Source organism: Phocoena phocoena, chromosome 14 (assembly GCF_963924675.1).
Source record: "Phocoena phocoena chromosome 14, mPhoPho1.1, whole genome shotgun sequence".
NCBI classification, from domain to species: Eukaryota; Metazoa; Chordata; class Mammalia; order Artiodactyla; family Phocoenidae; genus Phocoena; species Phocoena phocoena.
In genome coordinates, this window is record NC_089232.1 from 83,086,398 (window position 1) to 83,106,097 (window position 19,700).

Here is a 19,700-nt window from a genome sequence, read left to right on the forward strand (position 1 = left end):
CAGTGACTTTCCCGAAGAATTCTGAAAACTCATCTGTCTGTAGGAATCTGTGTACAAAGCGCATGGCAGATGTCTTTCGGGTATTTCTCTGAGCTCAGCTTGGCGGGCACGCTCCACGCCACCCAGTTCCTACCTCCACTGAGCTTCTGCTCCAAGCAAAGCTGACTGCGTATCTGTTAAATCTCCCATTAGTCGCCCAAACACAGCCAAACGCGTGCCAATGATGATCCCCTAACTTAAACCACAGAGAGAGCCCTCAGATGTTCTTTATTCCATTAAGGATCCCACCCCAGGCATTCCTCTGGCTTTTCCCTCCTGTCCAGACCCACGTAAGTTAAATTCACAGGATCACTGACTCAAACTCCAAATTCTGTTACTATTCCAGTATCCTTTAAATGAGATAAGATACAAATAGATAAATCCACACAGAATTAGCTTGCCGGGTCTCGTACTGTGGTTCCGCCAACAATGCTTACACACACTTGACCGCATGGACATCGTGTTGCCCAAACCGAACACTCCAAGGAGCTGACACCTAACGCTGGCCAGACCTCACGAAGTCTTAGCTTCTGTTTGCCATGAACAACGCCAAAGACTTTCTTTCTGCGGAGCTTCACTTCCTTGCAGCCACCCTGGGATCCTGGTTACCTACGTGAGCGCCCCGCTGAAGGCTGGAGAAGTGCACGTCAGGAATGAAGAGGACAGGCTGCGTGTCGAGATCAATGAAGGGCTTGAAAACCGTGATATCCATTCGTTTGTGAGAGGGAAGCAGCGGTACTTTGACATCAGACACTTAAAAAAAAAAAATGAGGACACCACAGTCAACAGCTTACATACGCAGACTGGATGCAGGCCACAGAGCATCTTCCTCACTGTTTAAGAAACTTAAATTGTAGAAGAATATCAAATACAGGTCATGCTGCCTGAACTGAGAAAATCACAGCTGATGTGAAGGAAGAGGTTGTTTGTATGTGCACTAAAATCAACTGCGCACCTCAGGAGAGAAAGGCCATCTCTAAGCACACACAGACACACACAACCAGAGATCCAGAACAGAGGCAAGGCATGCTGAGTTTCTGCCTGAAAGGCCAAAACTTATGACTGTATAAACATAATTTGGAAGTAATTTCGCCCTCGCTCTCCTCATTAATTTGTTCTGACGGCGATGTACGCTCGAATTCAGAACACGAACCTCAACTTCAGACCCTCGTCTTCAGAACCGAACCTCAGGGAGGGTGAGAGTCAGCATGGCTGTCTAACTCTTATTAATTGAATTACAGACTCCATCAGCCCCCACCCTGAGGTGCTTAGTGACGAGCTTTCCTAGCCAGTTAGCTGCTCTCTGAAGTGACGTCGTGAGGCTGCAGCGTGATGCCAGCGAGAGAACCCTGACTGTTGCACTCAGGCCACGTCTGCTGGGCGCCAGCCACGAAGAGGACAGGCGCGGCCGCCCGCGTACTGTGGATGAAGCGCTGCCCGCACAGAGCAGCTTGCTTTTTTTTTTTTTCCTTTTAGCTGAAAGCTACAGGATTTTGTGAACATGAATGCTGGTCGCATTAAAAAAGAAAAAGAAAAAAAGCTTTCCCAGTGCCATGTCCAAACAGAAGCCCTACAGATTCTGCAAATGTCAGAATACTCAACATCAGACCACCACGCTCATGTGGAATGAAGACAACCTGAATTCCAAAGGGTGTTATTCTTAAAAACCTAGACAAGTTCCAATTTCATCATGAGCTATTCGGGCGGACTGTGTGTTATTTTTCAGGACTGGAGCCAGCAACCTGAACCAGAACTGACAGGCAAAATCGTCTGAACTCTGGAGAAACTCAGGAATCCTTCCTGCAGTTCCCCAGAAAATGACTTAGTTCAGCCCTCATCTGTCCTTGTACCTGGTTAAAGGAAGCAAAGCTACCACCTCACAGCAGCAAAGAATATCCACTACTCTATCTTCTGCTTGAAGCCTTCAAGTCACTGTTCTGAACGGAAAAGGTCTATAATGCTTGGTGAAAACACTTCTACTTACAGGCATTCAACTGGGAGCTGGGGTCAGTACACTTGCCTTTTCTTTTGCTTTGTTTTCGTTCTTCATCCCTGATTTTCCGTTCAGCTCCCTAGGTCAAGAGAAGACAAGACATGGTGCTGTTTATCTGATCCTCTTGAAAATACTTAACTCTTATCCTGATCTGTGGGGGGAAAATATCTCCTCTTTGGACATGAGCTGCATTGCTTATTATACTCATGAAGCTTATCACAGTAGTTTCCTCTAAAAAGCCCATTCTTAGAACTATTTTTAACTATATAAAATCAGAGGAAAACACTTATTCAAAAAACAAACAAATAGGGCTTCCCTGGTGGCGCAGTGGTTGAGAGTCCGCCTGCTGATGCAAGGGACACAGGTTCGTGCCCCGGTCCGGGAAGATACCACGTGCCCCGGAGCAGCTGGGCCCGTGAGCCATGGCCGCTGAGCCTGCGCGTCCGGAGCCTGTGCTCCGTAACTGGAGAGGTCACAACAGTGAGAGGCCCGCGTACCGCAAAAAAACAAAACAAAACAAAGCAAATAGAGCAAAATTCCCCTCAACGATGGACGTGGCCAGGTTAAATGGAAAGTTAAGAAAATCCATTAATGTACCACACACTGGCTTCAAAGACAAGTGACTTTTCTCGTTGTCTATTAACAAGAAAATGAAAGAAAAAACACAAGTTAACCCTGCTTTGAGTGTACTTTCCTGTATGGGCAATGTGGTCACTGAAAACTGTGATTTTGTCCAAGGACTTGGCATCTACTAAGTGACAGATAGGACCACCTGTGACTCACAAAAGCAAACATTTAACTAGAAATCTGCAGTCACCTAAGAGAGAAAAAGTATGCTCCCAGGCCTACAAAGAGGACATATGTACACAGTGTGCTCCAACCACACAGAGAACGGCACTGCCACACAGCTGAACCCACAAGCCTGTTAGTAACAAGCACGACCTGAAAGTGAGAAGCAAGTGCAATAAAAACAAAACTATTCGTTAGTCATTTTGCTTGACCTACTGGCATTCTTTCTGAATGACGTAGATTTCTTTACAAAGTTATTCAGGTATGAACTTACTTGACTTAAGGTGACTTACTTTTCTGTAAATAAATTCCCTAATAGCAAAGAGAGGCAGTAAAAATCATCCCACTGATTTTGGCACGATTGTACAACAAAACCACATTTTAAAATATGGAATACAAAACCCCCTTCTGCCTTTTAGAAGGTGTTGCTCCACTAATGTACCAGTAAACATACGACCTGCTTGTCAACATTGCTACGTGATACTGACGCAAACATCACCTCCCTGACGGAGGAGAACAGGCAGACATCACCAGTCTCCTCGAGTTACCGACTGGAGCTGGTCGGTATCTCTCAGGTCCTTCTAACAGTCTAACAATAACTTCATGTAGATGGTACGTTATATTCCCTAAAAGGAAGTTTTACAAAACAGGACACTTTCCTCCTTATTTATCAGCTACATCTACAAAGAATGAGAAGGGGCTTTTGCTTCCACTCAAGATTTACCCTCTGCTCAGAAACAACTGGCAGAATGACAAAGTGCATGAAACAAGGATTCTGAAGGCCCCAGCCACCAGGCAACAAAGAAGAGCAATTCCCTAGAAACGGGAAACCAGTGAGGCGAGACCCCCAGGTGCTGAGCACCCTCCAGAGTTTCCAGGCTGCGGCCCAGGGAGGGATGTCCGGGGGTCTCCACGAGCCAGATTCCTCGGAATGAGAAGGCAGAGGCGAAGCAGAGAGATCAAGGCGGCAGGCAAAGTGGCAAAGAGGAAAGCTGGGAGAGAAAGAACCCTGGACGTCTTCAGAGGGCCCCACACACTCAGCAGAGCACCAAGAGCGCACGGTGTGAGGAAGCCACCCAGTCGGGGAGCAGAAAACATCTGAAAAGACTAGGCCAGGGCCAGAAGCAGCGCCCGATGCCAGCGATCAGACTGGAAAAACGGATAATTCACGGGCACTGGGTAGAAGAGCCAGGAAGAGCTCGCCTCAGCCGTGGGGAAGAACGGGCTGACACTGAGCACTGCTCCAGACACGCCCAGCAGCCGGCAAACGGGACACCTGGGGAGGTCAGCCTGTTTCCAAGGAACTTCACTAGATCTCAGGACAAGGCTCAAGAAGATGCACAGGATGACAGAAACATCCAGCACCCAACAAGGTAAAACTCACACGTCTGGTGTCCAGTGAGATGCCAGGCATGCGGGGAGGCCGGAGACCAAGAGTGAGGAAGATGTGACCAAAGCACTGAAACACCCCAGAACTGACACAGAAACTAGACATGAACCCGGTTACCGAGGCCTCAGTCCACGTGTTCAAAAGCCAGTGGACGGCTTCGCTGGTGGCGCAGTGGTTGAGAGCCCGCCTGCCAGTGCAGGGGACACGGCTTCAAGCCCTGGCCCGGGAAGATCCCACATGCCGCGGAGCAGCTAAGCCCGTGCGCCACAACTACTGAGCCCGTGCTCCAGAGCCCGCAAGCCACAACTACTGAGCCCGCGTGCTGCAACTACTGAAGCCCACGTGCCTAGAGCCTGTGCTCCACAACAAGAGAAGCCACCGCAATGAGAAGCCTGCGCACTGCAAAGTAGAGTAGCCCCCGCTTGCTGCAACTAGAGAAAGCCCGGGCGCAGCAACAAAGACCCAATGCAGCCATAAATAAATAAATAAAAGAAACAGCAGATGTCAGAAAACATTTTAAACGGATAAAACTTTAATTTCTCCCTAGATTTTTTAAAAAAGAACATGGACATCGCAATAGTTTGTCTTTTGGCTAAAAAGAAGAATGTGGTATGAAGGAAAGAGATGTGACTTAGGGTCAGAAATCCCTGCTCTACAGCAGATGTAACTTGTCATTTGTAAAATGCAGCACATGTTAAAGCACTGCGGTGGGTAGACTAACGCCCCTCAAAGCTGTCCACGTCTGAACCCTCAAACCTGTGACTCTGTCAGCTTACACAGCAAAGGAGAAGGAGGCTGCTCCCCAGCTGACCTTAAGGCAGCAAGAGTCTCCTGGGGCACCTGCGTGAGCCCAATCTAATCACAAGGGTCCACAACAGCAGGAGAGCCAGAGGAGCACGTGTGAGGATGGCTCTGAAGATGGAAGGGGCCATGAGCCAAGGAACGCGGGCGGCTTCTGGAAAGCAGAGGAGCAAGGAAACATGTTCTCCCCTAGAGACTCCAGAAAGGAATCAGTCTTCCAACACCTTGATTTTAGCCCAGTAAGGCTTGGGTCAGACTTCTGACCTACAGAACTGTAAGATGATGGATGTGTGTAGTTTTGAGCCACTAAGTTCGTGGTAATTTGTTAACAGCAGCAGAGGACTAATACACCTAGCACATTATCAGGCACACGGCCGGTACTCGGTAAACATCGCTGAGCCTGGGTGTTTGAGGGAGTCCTCTGGGCCTGGAGGGCCTCAGGCTCATCCACGTAGGGCCGCATGCTTGCTCTGTGCACCCAGAACACAGGCCAGGATACCAGACCCCTGATGGCAAATACACTGCCAGTTTCCTAGTACCTTCTAAAAATCTTAATTACAGAGAGGTTTCAACAGGATGAAAAGAGGAGACGGGCAAAAACAATACAGTCCAATATTTCTGAGTGGGAAAAGTCAGAGTCTTCTTCAATCTTAGTTCAGCAGACGGCTCTGCCCCGTTCTTGAGGATACCACTGTCTCCAAACCCCAAACCAGCATGGGCCTATAGCTTCTCTCTGGATTTAATCCAGCTGAGCCCCTCGCTCTGCACCTGGCAAAAGTGCACATCTCTTCTCCAGAAAAAAGGGCGTCATACCAGAGAACAGAAATGACACTGACATCATTTGGGCCTGTGCTCTCTTCCTGCCTACCTGCTGCGGTCAAGAAGAATCTGCAGCTCACTTTCTCCTGCCTTAGTGAGCTGGCTGACAACTTGCCAAACAGCCTGGAGGGAGGTGAGCCAGTGATAACACATGCGCAGAGTCCTCAGACCCAGAGCTCAGGAAGAGCTCCAACACCGCAGCCGTGGCCTGCAGGTCCCCGTAAGCTGAGGGGCCACCAAGGATTGGGTGCAGCTGGCATGAGTCCCTGTGTGCCACCCTATCGGACACGCCTGACAAAATGTGCTCGTCGACCCCTCCAGTTTTTCAGTCAAAAGATTATTTTTCTCCCCGATATAATGTGATTTTGCGTGGCTAAAACATGAATTGCTTATTTAAAATAAGCTATTTTATATTATCAGCAATACATTCTTATTGAACTTAAACAGCTCCGGTCTTTTCCTGTGAGGAAGGATGCCCCTTTCACGCTGTATTCTAAGTGTCCCTGCCGAGTCGGCAGCCTTACCTTGTCACAGAAGACTTTTATCTGGCAGTACGCCCGATGCACAGGCTTGTTGCTGCGGTTGTTATAGCTATAGGTGTCGATCTGAATGTTCAGAGGCAACCCCTTCACACCTTTCTGAGAAGAGAAATCTGTGCTTAAGCAGTTCACGGAGATGAAAACCTGCAAAGCAAAGAAAAGGTTCTGTAAGCACCAGGCACTGATGGTCAACCTTTGCACAGCTTGTAAAAACAGTAATGTCACTGAACCTATCCAAATATGTTCTAAATGAGAGCTCAGCTTCTTGTTTAAAAGATTTTTTAAAGAGGTAACAAAGGGTTTATTTTAAAACCACCTTTGGTCATAAGAATGCAGACCTTAAAGGGAAAAAACAGACAGCAGCTTTGACCCCCTGCCAATTCTCCCCCAGAACACTTATTTAGTATCATACGGGGGGGCTGAGGCTGGTTGTCTTTCTTGATGTCATTTTTGAATGTTCCAAATGGTACACATTCTCTTTGCAGCTGTGTTAGAGCTTGCAACAAACTCTTCGGGGATCCGCCTGTCTTTATGTCTATACCACCTCCTAGGATGACCTGTAACATCTATGTCCAAATATTCTGGAATTTAGGTAACTGTTCCTTAGAGAGACCCAGGTGAACCTTGTACAGATCACGAACACGCTCCATTCCCCACGCCCCCGCCCCCGCCCCTGCCCCGTATTTGTGATCCTGGATTTTAAGCTCTCCACACTTGGTCACAGGTTTTTGAGCTCCCCGTCAATGCTTTAGTTTTAGAATTTATTTCTGATGCATGAGCACCACATAGTGGGTATTATTGGAATTACAGTTTTTAAAACCGGTTGGCACATTTCAAAGACCCTAGACCCTTACTTACTCTGGATTCCTGCCAGACCTGCATGAGGTGACAACCCTGAAGCCCTAACAACCAAAAACAGATCCACCACAGTCGTGCGGGGTGCCGCTGGATGAAGCAAGACCCAGAGAGGGAGGGAGACGTTTCAGTCAGCACAGGGGGGAAACCCCGTAAGAAGGTAAGATAAGAGAGCACGGAGTGGGAACAGAGGGTAAGGAGAAAAAAATTCTAGCCACAGGACAAAGAACGTTCTCCAGAAGGTATGTAAAATGCTGAACCAGGGTTTCTATTCTTGCTCTAGTCTATATACTGTTTTTAAGTAGGAAGAGACCAAAACATCCTAAAAAGACTGAGAACTTGTCCAAATCCCTCACTCGGCCCCCCTGCTCAGCCCCGTCCGCCCTCTCAAGCCGAGGACGCACTGGCAGCGTGGCCCTGCCTCCCCTCTGTCCTTGTCCCTCTTCCTGTTCCTGTCCCCTTCTGTCCCGGTCCAGTCCCCTCCAAGCTCCTCTCTGCTGCTCTCCATCTAAAGGTCCGACTCAAGGCCCTGCTCCCAGACTGTCTGCATTCAGCCCGCACTGTGACACGGAGCCGACAGCAAGGAGCTGTCGTGCTGGGCATGCACCTTACACACGTGACCTGGTGTCGTCAGCACAGCCTGGAGGGCCTGTTATCCTCTGTTTACAGGTGAGGCCTGGAGAGACTTTTTAAACTGTCCCCAGGGTAGAAAGCAAAGGGCTGGGATTCATATAAAAGACTTTCCCCCTTCACTCCTGGCTGCCTCTGTTTCCCAAACCAACTTTTTATCCTATAGACAAATCACTTGGCTTTTCTTTACTACCTGGAATGGTTTGCCATTTTTATATGTGTATGTTTTATGTCCCTGACTAGATCGTAAATACTCAGCAGGCTGGGTCCATTTCTCCACTTGACATGGTTCCTGATCTAGGACTGCCTTATCTTACCTATGATTTTTTCTTTTCATTTAAGTAATTTTCAGCAAATAAGCAAATTGCTCTGATTTTTAAAATACATAAATCTAGATATGTAGGCAAAAGTGGCACACATGAATTTCAAATCCACTACAGAAACTTCGTGCTTTGACTTTATATCTTTTCCTATACGTTTTTTTAAAACCGTTTCATATATAATCCATAAATCAAAGTTAAAAAGGGTCTATGGAATAGATGAAAGAAGGACAAACAGAAAGGCAGACAGAAAGACAATAGTTCACGCAAACAACTGAGCACATAAAGTAACCAAACCACCACATTTTTCATTTTACAACTAAATGGAAAATCTGAAATGTTCTCCATCATTCCAGGCCACCCGGCTCGATTCCTAACTCAAAAACAGCTGCCTGGGAAAGTTACACTTTACCCTCAACAATTCCAGGAAGTCTCTGACCCAAAGTGGTATTCCCTTTACAAGAGGATTTCATGGTAATCCAACCTAAAACCTAACCTGCCCTTGCTTCCCAGTGTCAAGTTTCTATTCAAAGCAGAAAAATAAGCAGGAGCCAGATCCCAGGATCAGTATAAACACGGAGCCTTCAGAAAGGCATTACTCTCACTGTTATTCATGATCACTTACAATTGCTTTCTTATGGACATGCTTCTCCTATTTTCATATCAACTCTTTCTAAACTTGGCGGTGTTCTAAATGTGTCAGAGAAAGTGTACAGCGTCCCTAACTCAGCATTAAAAAAGTGCCACCTTCTCTAGATAAACACACAAACATACCAGTAAACAGTGAACGGGCTGTGCGGTATCTAGGCCAGGGACACGAGGTACAGGAACAGTGGGCTGAAGCCCTGCAGCAGAAAAATGGGGGCGGCACAAGAACAAGCCGGACAGTCACAGGGACAGCTGGCCCTGAGGGGGACACCAAAGGCTGGCAAGGGTGCAAGATGCCTTATATATGTTCTAGCAAGAGGTAATGTGGTCAGCAGGAAAGGCTTTGGTCTGAGAAGCAAAACGCCCTAAGTTTTGGTCCCAGCTCTGTCACTAACTGTGCTGTGATGCGGGCAAGGGTCCCCCACTGTCAAACACAGGGTTGGATTAGACGACGATCTCTAGATGACTTTTAACTGCAGTCCCAGCATACTTACACTGAAAGATGATGAATCCTATATCCCTACTCTGTATTTCTAGTGACAATAATTTTGTGTAATACGTTGATCAATCAACTTTTTACAAATCATGTTCTTTTAAGAGTACCACGTGAAGTTGCCACTTCCAAGTTATCATACTAGCTACCTGTATAAAATTAAGAATCTTACAAAGCAGTGGTTCTCGAAATGTGGCCAGAGCATAATCCTGCCTGGGAGCTCGAGTGCTTCACACCCTGACTCACCTGGAATCCCCGGGCTGTCAGCCTGTACCGGAGACGGTGACGGTGAGGCCACGTCTACAGTTCCTGCTCCCACGCCTGGGGTGGGATTCGGGCTCGAGGACTGTCTTAGGTCCTCCCTGGGTAATTCTCGTGATCGGCCAGGATAGAAACCACTGCCGTCAAGTAATTAATCTTCTATGTACTTACACACTTTGAGCGATCAAAGATCTCCTTTGGCTCCAAAACTCTGAGGTTATTAAAACGAGTCCCAATATATGGTTTCCTTTCTTGAAAGAGTTCCGATGTGCTTACATGTATTTATATGTATCCCATCAGGTTGTTTTTAATTAAAAAAAATTTTTTTACAGAGGTACAGCCCTATCAAATAAGAATAATATTCATTTAATCAAAGGAAAGATAAAGATGAAAGCATCTGCTCAACTTTGCTATTCAATAAGGTCGTGTAAATTCTCAAGAACTCCTACTTTAGAAGACAGAGACCTGAGAAAACCTATTAAAAACCTGTCAGACTTCACTTCTTATGTTTATCCCTCATGGGACGTTTGATTTTCATGGGGGTTGACGTGTATGGATGAACTGTGTGTTCGGGTGTGAGACTGGCCGGTGGTGTCGTGCCCACAGAGGACAGATACAACGTTCAAGCAGCCATTCCTGTTCCTGGGGCCTGGTACACAGCACACGCTCAGCACACAGGTTTTTAGCAAGAGGAGGAAGATGCCGAGGGAGCAGTGAACAAACGCGACCAAGAAGAAGTACAATGCAGACACCTAAGGCAGCTTTCTCGTATTTATCTACATCAGCAGTGGGTCACCTTTTTCTGCAAAAGGGCCTGATGGAGTTTTCGCCTTTGTGGGCCACATGCAACCACCCAACTCCGCAGTAACGGTGTGAAAGCCGCCACAGATGATACGTGAACAGATGCAGGTGGCGGTATCTTGAAAAATCTTTATTCACATAAACAGGCCCCTGGCTGGCCAGGGCCTAAGAGCTGCAGTTTGCTGACCCCCCGAGCTACACCATTCTCTAAGCTGCCGGGATAGTAACTGATCCTTACGACATCACAATGTGGTAAGAACAGCGAGGAAGCACTACCCCGCCTTTTTGTAGTTCAGTATTTCCACTCTCCCCGCAGGTGACCTCCTGAGAAGATACCCGCTATGGGCTTCCCATCGGTGTGACCTTCACCCACACACCCACAGTCTTGATCGATGCAGCCCACGCCCGTGGACGGACTACACTAAGTTCTGCTGGAGAAGCTCAGTCAGTGTCTGTGAATCTTTATTTAGGAAGGTGACAATCTTTAATCAGCAGCACCCAAAACAGGGAGAGAGCAAGTGTAGGACACGAGGCAGAGCTGTGCTCTGGGTCCTGGGGCAGCAACATGGCGGATGTATTCTGCTCCTCACCATGTTAACACCTGGACTGGGTTCTACCTTGGGTGACTTGGCTTTGGACAACAGGCCAAGTCACCCAACTCTGGATAAAACAAATGTTCAGACCATACTCATTGTGCAGAGAAATATTTTCTATAATGAGATTACAGAAAAACTCCAATATCACCTACAGAAGGTGGGAAAGAGGTGAAAAGGAAGATGGATTATTACACATCCAACTCCTCTTCTATACAATACACGTGTGTGCGCACGCACACACACACATACACACTTAAAACGCCTTATTTCTGAAGTCTGAGAGTGGGCCGAAAGATACACAACCTTCCTTCTCTAGAATGACATAAATAAAGATCTTTAAGAACTCAAGTAATGACCTTTTCTCTGTTTTCATACTTCCTTGCCACTTATTTGGAGGAAAAGTTTGATTTTATTCAAATAATTGGAACAAATCTCAAAAGATGAGCAACTAATGTTCCCACCTAAAATCACTAGAGAGAAAAAAAAACTAACCACAAAAAACCCTGCTAAACAGGTGGAAAGATGCTCGGCAAGATTCCTCTTTAAATGTCCAGCCCATTTTTCTAAGACAGTTCCTCATTCTTGGCCAAGAATTCATGCACTTAGAACTTCTCAAAAAATTTAATTTTGTTTTCATGCACTTAGAATTTTTCAAAAGATTTAATCTTGTTTTCAAACCTCAGTTTGAAAATGAGAAAAAAACAACAGAATAAAGATTTACATTGTCAAAGGAGTAACTTGTATAGATTTTTTCATTCCAAATGTTTATAAGCACAGAACCAACAAGAAATCAGATCTTGAACTAATTTTTGATGATTTTTCCAGGAAGCATTATGGCAGCCACACAATACTGTTCACCAGCCAGCTGCTGTGTCCACTGTGACTCCTCAAATGGAAAGAAAAGGAGAAGAAAGACACAGGGAACTAGTCTGCTCAAAACACAGGTCACAATCAGCAGTTCATTTCCCAGTCGTAGAGTGAGAGCAACTGAGAACAAATTTTATAAACCCCCAACTCACCTGTTCTTTGGGGGCTTTACCATCAATACCACAAACCAAGGCACAATTCCAGAAAACGCATGGAGTCTCTAGTCTAAAGGGAGTAGTCAGATGTATGAGCTTTGACAAGTGAGTTTCATTTGTGGGGACATATTCTAGAAATAATTTTTCACCCACCTAATTCACAGAAAGAAAGCATTAACAATGCACTTGGAATTCATCAGGAAGAAGTTACAAAAATTATAAGCAGGTGAGTCAGAAGCTAAATGATGAAACTGACTAACTTAAATACACTAGGATAATTTTCATAAACAAAAAGGCTGTTCCTTTTCAAAAAGTTACCACAACAGTAATACTCATTCTATATTATTATTCCTGTATAAGAACCTGACAGCCAAATAATACAGTTTTAACTTTTTTTCCCACTGAGAGATTTAGGTGGAATTTTACACATTATTATAACATTGCTCCTAAAATGGTGAAAATCATTTCCTTTGACTTCCATAATATGGTTTTCTCAATGAGTGGAATAAAAAATTTCAAAACGTGAACCTTTAGATTCACTAAGAACATTATATGAACCACTCTTATGACAGTTTGGATAAAGTTTTCTTTTTAATTAAGTTTTTTTAAGGGATAAAGTTTTCTTTTTAAGGGCTCTGATTTTTACACTACAATAGAGTAACAAAGAGTAATGCTCATAAGAGTGAGAGGTCACAGGCGTTCAGCCACATAATGTCACCTCAGTGACCGGGACAACTAAGTCATAAACAACCTGCAGTGCTTCTCCAGAGCCTGAAGGAAGGGACCTAAATTCTTAAGGCCCTCCAAAACCCAGCTCCAAACTCCCATTCTAGTTTCACACCTCCTTTACAGGAATTTTTACACACACTTTGGGGATCTTTCTTTTCTCTGCCCCTCAATTTAAAATAAATTTTATTCCATTCTCTACTGACATCTCTCTTATAAACAAAGACCTAGTAACAGCTGATAGAACTTCTCTGAGATGCGTTCTCTAACTACCCCAAAAGAATTACAGCCCTGTTTTACTATCTATCACATTGTAATAAGTAGCCTTGCCCCCTGCACCCTGTGGCCCTACTGTGAGCTTCTATTTCAGGCCAAGGGCCTGGTATCCACACCCCCGTCACCTCTACTGAACACTTGGTCACTCTGTCACACTGTGATTATAAGTGCTCTAAGCCCCTTGATGGCAGGAATTATGTGTGACCCATTTTTAAAATTTCTTCCAGTGTTTAGTATATTTTCTGTATTCTCCTAATGCCTATTACTACTAAATGGTACTGAATTAAAAGCTGGTAATGAGAGACAGAAAAACCATAGGTATATAAAAATCCAGCTATTATCTCCAAATCTTAATTTAACAAGCTTCAAATCCTCACAAAACTTTAAATACACACAACAGTGCTCCCCCCCCGCAAAATAAAACAAATGAAAAGACTCGACAAAAAAAAAAAAAAGAGCTAATATCAATTTACATAAATTAACCCTTCCTTCTTCTGGCCTCTAGGAGAGCGCCCTTTAAACAGTAAAATGGCTACAAATCAGGAAAAGAAATGAAAAAAGAGAGGCTGCTTCCCTGACATTAGGCAATCACCAAACACCAGTATCACCGCAGAATCTTAATCATTCATTCTTACTCAACAACTTTCAGTCGCTCACCACTGCCTGTGTAATAGACTAATTCCTTAGCAGTCAAATGCCGTATGTGATGCAATCTGCCTTCCCAGCCATATTTTCCACCACCTAGAGCAGTACTTCTCAAATGTGAATAATACACGTATCCTTTTGAAGAGAGAGAAAAAAGTTCCTCAAGCCCTAAAAACATATCCAATCCTAGTCTGAGAAATACGACTCTATTCAAACAGCTGTGTTGACCACACAGCACCCTAAGGATTCACCTGGACTTTATCTAGCTCAAACCTAACACCCAAGCACAAACACTAGCACTGAAGCCTCCTGGCAGCAACTGGCACCAGAATATACTTGTGATTTTAAAAGTCTAATCACTGAACTGAAAATGCAAAGAAATTCCAACCCCAATATACTTGGTCCACAGACCCCAAGGGTTTGAGACGAATCCTTTACAGGGAGACGTCCAAGGTCCTCACTAGGGCACCACAGGGCCTTCAGGATCTGGTCGCCCACTTGCCTTGGATGTCCAGCCCCGATCTGAGCTCTGTACTCACACACATCCAGTTTATAGGCTCATTCTGGGCTGTGAATGCTCAGCTAGTTCTTATCCTTTAGGACCCACTCAAGTGTCACCCCTGAGGAACTTTCTCTGATCTTCCTATTCCAAGGTAAGTTCTATTCCTCTGTGTTTACTTTTATCACTGTAAGTACTAGAGTGGCAATCTTCTCCACTAAATTTTGAATTTCCTGAGAACTGGGCCACGTCCCACTCACCTTTACATTCCCAAGGCATCCTTGCAGTGCCCGGCCAATAAGAAATACGTGTTCACTGAATGAAGGACCCCAAATTCATAAACTCCAGCCAAATAAAACTACATGCTGCTATGATCTTTGAGTTCCATTTACTGTACTCTTGCAGTGTACTGACTCTTTGGCCCTCAAAACAACCTATGAAATTGGTTCTACTCTGACCCCATTTCACAGATGAAGTTTAGAGGTTAGGTAACTTGCTGCCCAAGTTCACAGGTTATTTATGATCACATCCTTCCTCCAAGCAGATGTGAACACCTGGGTCATCTTGGTAGAACTGAGGATACCAAGCAGCTCTTTATACATACTGGACATTAAATAAATATTTGTTGAATGAATAATTAAATGGACTCTATATACCCCCTCAACTTGGAAAAGGTTATGGAATTTAGAGGCTCACTGATGTATATATAGAGACAGACAGGTAAGTTCTAGGGCAGAGATAAATTCACATAGGGAGCCATGAGGTAATTTTCTACAGCATCTATTCACGTTTATACTTTAAAACATTATCTACAGTGACCATCTTTCCATTACAGAAACTACAGGTACCTAACAGTCTGTATTTGATAACTAAGCATGTTATCCCTTCATTGTAGCTTTGTGTCATATTGACAGGTGTGGTAACATCTACAACTCTCTTGCAAGATTAGAGTGTTGCCCCAGACAAATCCCAATGTTGCTTCCTGCACTGCAATGTCTGGGCCTCAATGTGTCACAGCACCTCTGCAGACTAAGTAAGCTGTTCCAGGTGCCTCGTTTCCACTTAAATTCACAACAGCTACTCTGTGGGGGAAAAATAAGGAAGAAAAAAGGTCCCATCAAACAGCCTTTGCAAAAATATTCTGCGGCTGCAATCTCTCAAAGCATGGTGCCCAGTGCCATCTCTTCCATAAAGCCTTTGAGTCCCTTAGCTGAAAGTACCCCTTTGCCCTGGAAATCTAAAGAGCATTTTAAAACCTCACTTAAGACCTGTATCATCACACAGAGAGTGTCACCTCTTTTGAGGACAGGCTTTCTGCTTGCATCGCCTTTTACTCCCTCCCTTATTGCCTGCAAAAAGCAGCACAGTGAATAATTTGCTGAGTGAATGAACGTACAGCTGAGAAAGTCAACCCTCTGCAGCAGGACTTCCAGCCGGTCCTCTCACACAGGAGCAATTGATAACTAGCCTGCAGAGAATTTCCTGGAAGGATGTTAGAAATGAGTTAAATTGATCAATAATGACTGAAAAAAATTTTCAAGGGAGAATGGTGTTTTGCTCTTTTAAGTCAGATTACATACAACAGACTTTTGGAGAAGTGTCAGCCTACAGAGCTGAGAGCATGCCTGATCACCCTGTGTCAGAATTACACGTGTGCACCGTGCACATTCAGATAGTTCAAGTGAGTTCCAATCGCTTGGTAAATATACGCAAGAAAAGAGAAAAGATCTAATAGAAGGAAGAAAAGAAAAAAGGAAAATGGGCTGATTTAACTATGGAAGACACTTCACAAAGCTGATAACTGAAAAATGTTTTATGTCCCAAGAATGCACTTATCCTTGTTGTGTTCCCTGGAAACATTTACCTTTAACGCGAGCATCACATGGTTCAGAATCTGGCTACTCAACACCTTTCAATTCAAGAAAGACAGTGTCCAACTACGGCTGAGGTTCAGGCTCTGAAGATACAGACACACGGTACACAGATGACAAAGACAAAACCAGGACCCATGCTTCCTGCTCCAAATCTGTGCTCTTGAAACCACAATGACACAATGAAGCACGGAAAGCTTGAAGAAGAACCTAACGGAAAAACTGTTCAGTGAAGTAGGGGAAAAACTGACCCCCAAGTGGCTGTGAGCAGAAGGTCCCTTTTTGCTCAGGAGGCATGAGGTCAAGGTCCTATACCCCAGATCACGGGGGGAGTCTACGCCAAGTCCCTCTGTGACTTCCTAACGCGCAAGGGACTTAAAGGTGGCTCGCCCCGTCAGACAGTGACAGCCGTCACAGGCACCATCCCCGCTGCCTCTGGGAGTCTTTATCGCTCTAACCCATTTCTAGTATTAAAATTCAACTTAGTCAAATAAAGAGATCACATTCCTAACCTCATTCCTGGGATGTAACTGATCTACTAAGTTGAAAGCAGAAGCCCTAGAACAAGTTTTAATTTAACTCTCTTCCATATCAGTCAAAAAGATCACTCTAAAATATTTCTCAGTAGCTTTTCTTAGAAACCTTCTGATAAATGAAATTATAATGAGGTCAATAACATAGTTTATTCTCACCAAATCCAACAGTGCTAATTAGAATACAATCACTATTTTCCCAATATGCGTATATGAAGTTATGCCGGCTGAAACCAATGGAGTGGGAAACAGTTTAAAGGAAGAAATCAAGGTCCAATTCTAAAGTCTCATCAGACAGGAACACTTACTGAGCATTATACAGCAGACACAATCTTTGTTGTTGTTGTTTTTCTTTTTTGTTTTTTTTGCGGTACGCGGGCCTCCCACTGTTGTGGCCTCTCCCGTTGCGGAGCACAGGCTCCGGACGCACAGGCTCAGCGGCCATGGCTCACGGGCCCAGCCGCTCCGTGGCATGTGGGATCTTCCCGGACCAGGGCACGAACCCGTGTCCCCTGCATCGGCAGGCGGACTCTCAACCTCTGCGCCACCAGGGAAGCCCCAGCAGACACAATCTTAATCAACATTCCCTCCCCCCAACCAAAAAAACCCCAAACCAAATAAAGCCTGATTATCTTAGTTCTGTATGAGCCTTGCTGCTCCCCTACTTTCTCCCGATGTGCAGGTCTAATTAATTAATTAAGCCCCAGAAGGTATCAGAGACTGAGTCATAAACTCAGAAGCAGGATCCAGTTCCACTACTGATTCACCAGCTAATCCTAGGAAAGTCACACTTCCCCACTATTCTCATGACGTGAGGTGAGTAAAAAATCCCACTACGGAATATCATCAGCACGAACGAAAAGCCTTCAAACGTGCAACTAGTATCTGTGTTCTTCTGCAGACCGTCCAACAACCATCAAGAGAAAAGAACTGGAAGGCTGGGGCAGCGAGGAGAGGGGTGTGGGAAGAGCAAAGCACTAACTTGCAACCTTCTCACATGGACGTGGCATGGGGCGTTTCCCCAAAGACAAAACAAGGATGCAGTCATCACCCTTACTGTTGCCACAGTGTTGCCTTCCCACGCCGCCCACATGGAGCCTTAGTTCCTGCAAAGATTGCAGAGGGCCAGGGAAAAGTCCCAAAGAGAGAAAAAGAGAGAGGGAGAAACATTCTGGAGGCACCTGCGGCCCATCTTCCTTCTGTCATACCCTACAAGCAGGGCCTGGTGAACTTAAGGACACTTGCCAGATACAGTGATCGGGCACCTGTTGTCCCAAATAAGTAGAACGTTTGTTTGAAATACGAAAATCTGGATGCAGGTGTGACACAAGGCAAACACTGGCCACATTCCAGCATCTCTAGGCACAGAGTAGGGCAGGGGAGCAGACAGGTCACAAGGGAAGACTTGGCAGGAAGCTGACTTCCAATCAAAGTCTCTAATTAGATACTGTGAACTTCAAAAAGCTAAAGAAAAAGTCCCTGAGTAATTAACGTAGAGTTCACTTATATTTACTACCAGATTTGGAGTCTCAGATGAAGAAGGTCTGCCATATAAAAAGCCCCTGAACTCCCAGACCCTGCATTGCCCTGAAATCTCTATTCCAGGTAAATTCAGTTATGACTAAAAATGTCTGGGCAGGGTCAAAGCCCTCTGGTTTAGCTTACAAGTAGCAAAACTGGTTGAAATGACAGATTTAGAAAACCACTGGAGATGGAATCTCCAGGAAGGACCAGGAACAGGAGGGTTAATGTAACAAAGTGTCAAAAAGAAAAAGCTCTAGAGAGGAGCTCATTGTTTCGTGACATGGGCAGGGTGGAGGATGGGGAAAAACCTGAACTCTCCCCCACCAAAAAGAAGACTGAAAAACAAGTTCAAGTGACAGCACTTTTCTAGTGGCTGACCAGACACGGTGCCTCAAATCCGTTTCACAAGACGCAAGTTTCACTACTAAACCGAGGCTTTCTTCAGCTGCCACGTGTCCCCCTTGTCCAACCAGAAACATCGTGACTTGGCCCTCACCCTCAGGTGTGTGCAGCGATAAATGTGTGCTTTTGTTACCTGCAGGTTCTGAAGGTCCACCGGATTCAGGACGGACCTCTTGCCCAGACACTAGGGTAACACGTGAAACCCTTTGCAGCCAAAGCCCAACAGCCCTCGCTTTAAAAGAGAAACCTCCCTTATAATCAGACCCAGAACAGGTTCTTCAAAGTCAGCTTTCCAATTGCCAAGAGTTTATTCTGTATCAGCTAATGAAAAGCATTCTCCACACATTTCCAATCAAGAAAAATTTATTGTTACTTCCAATACTGATCAAACCACAACTCTAAAGACTATTCATTCCCCATAAAGGAATGTGACTATCTTTCTGGCACCCAAAGTTTTATTTTTTACTTTAATAAATATGTATTTTCCAACTGCATGGAAGGACACCCCTGGAGTAGAAAGAATGTCAGCTAAGAAGCCTCCTCGGCTACCTTGAGTTTCTCTAGGGTCTAAGGGCAGGACACACGGAGAGTCTAGCCTGCATCTGTCTGGACTCTGAAAGTCTCTTACCTTTGTTTGTTTGTTTATTTATTTATTTTGGCTGCTCTGGGTCTTGCGGCATGCGGACATTTTAGTTGCGGCATGCGAACTTCTTAGTTGCAGCATGCGAACTTATTTGCAGCATGTGGACTTCTTAGTTGTGGCATGCAGACTTTTTAGTTGTGACATGCGGACTCTTAGTTGCGGCACACATGCGGGATCTAGTTCCCTGCGGAGGGATCAAACCCGGGCCCCCTGCATTGGGAGCTCAGAGTCTTACCTACTGGGCCACCAGGGAAGGCCTTTATCTTTGTTTTAAAAGTAACAGTGCTTCCTGGCTTCCTTTTCTAGTTAGGTCAGGGAGGATACACTTTTGTTTTAAATCTCCTGCCTACATTTAATTGCAATTGCAAGTAAGACGTTTGACTCACCTCTCCCTCCTCCCTCCCATTCACACTGGAAATGTAAAGTTGAGAAACAAACCAAACCTGTCCCTGCTTAATGCAACCAAACTGGCAACACCTTATTTTACTGGAGCACTTGATGGATGCTTCACCAGAATGGAATCCCTATAAATGCAAGCGATACGCTCAGTCCAAACAAATTAAAAATTACTCTCACGATGGATTC

At 45.1% G+C, this 19,700-nt stretch overlaps 1 protein-coding gene across 1 annotated transcript in view; it reads right to left on the reverse strand.

The window, feature by feature from the left end:
* GRHL1 (grainyhead like transcription factor 1) overlaps positions 1 to 19,700 on the reverse strand; it is a 44,449-nt gene that overhangs the window by 6,972 nt on the left and 17,777 nt on the right. Inside the window, exons 9-11 of the mRNA XM_065890985.1 lie at positions 6,356 to 6,514; positions 2,060 to 2,111; positions 653 to 792 (exon numbers count right to left, since the gene is read on the reverse strand). Of these exons, the coding sequence (XP_065747057.1) occupies positions 653 to 792; positions 2,060 to 2,111; positions 6,356 to 6,514 (351 nt within the window). The remainder of the gene's footprint in view (positions 1 to 652; positions 793 to 2,059; positions 2,112 to 6,355; positions 6,515 to 19,700) is intronic.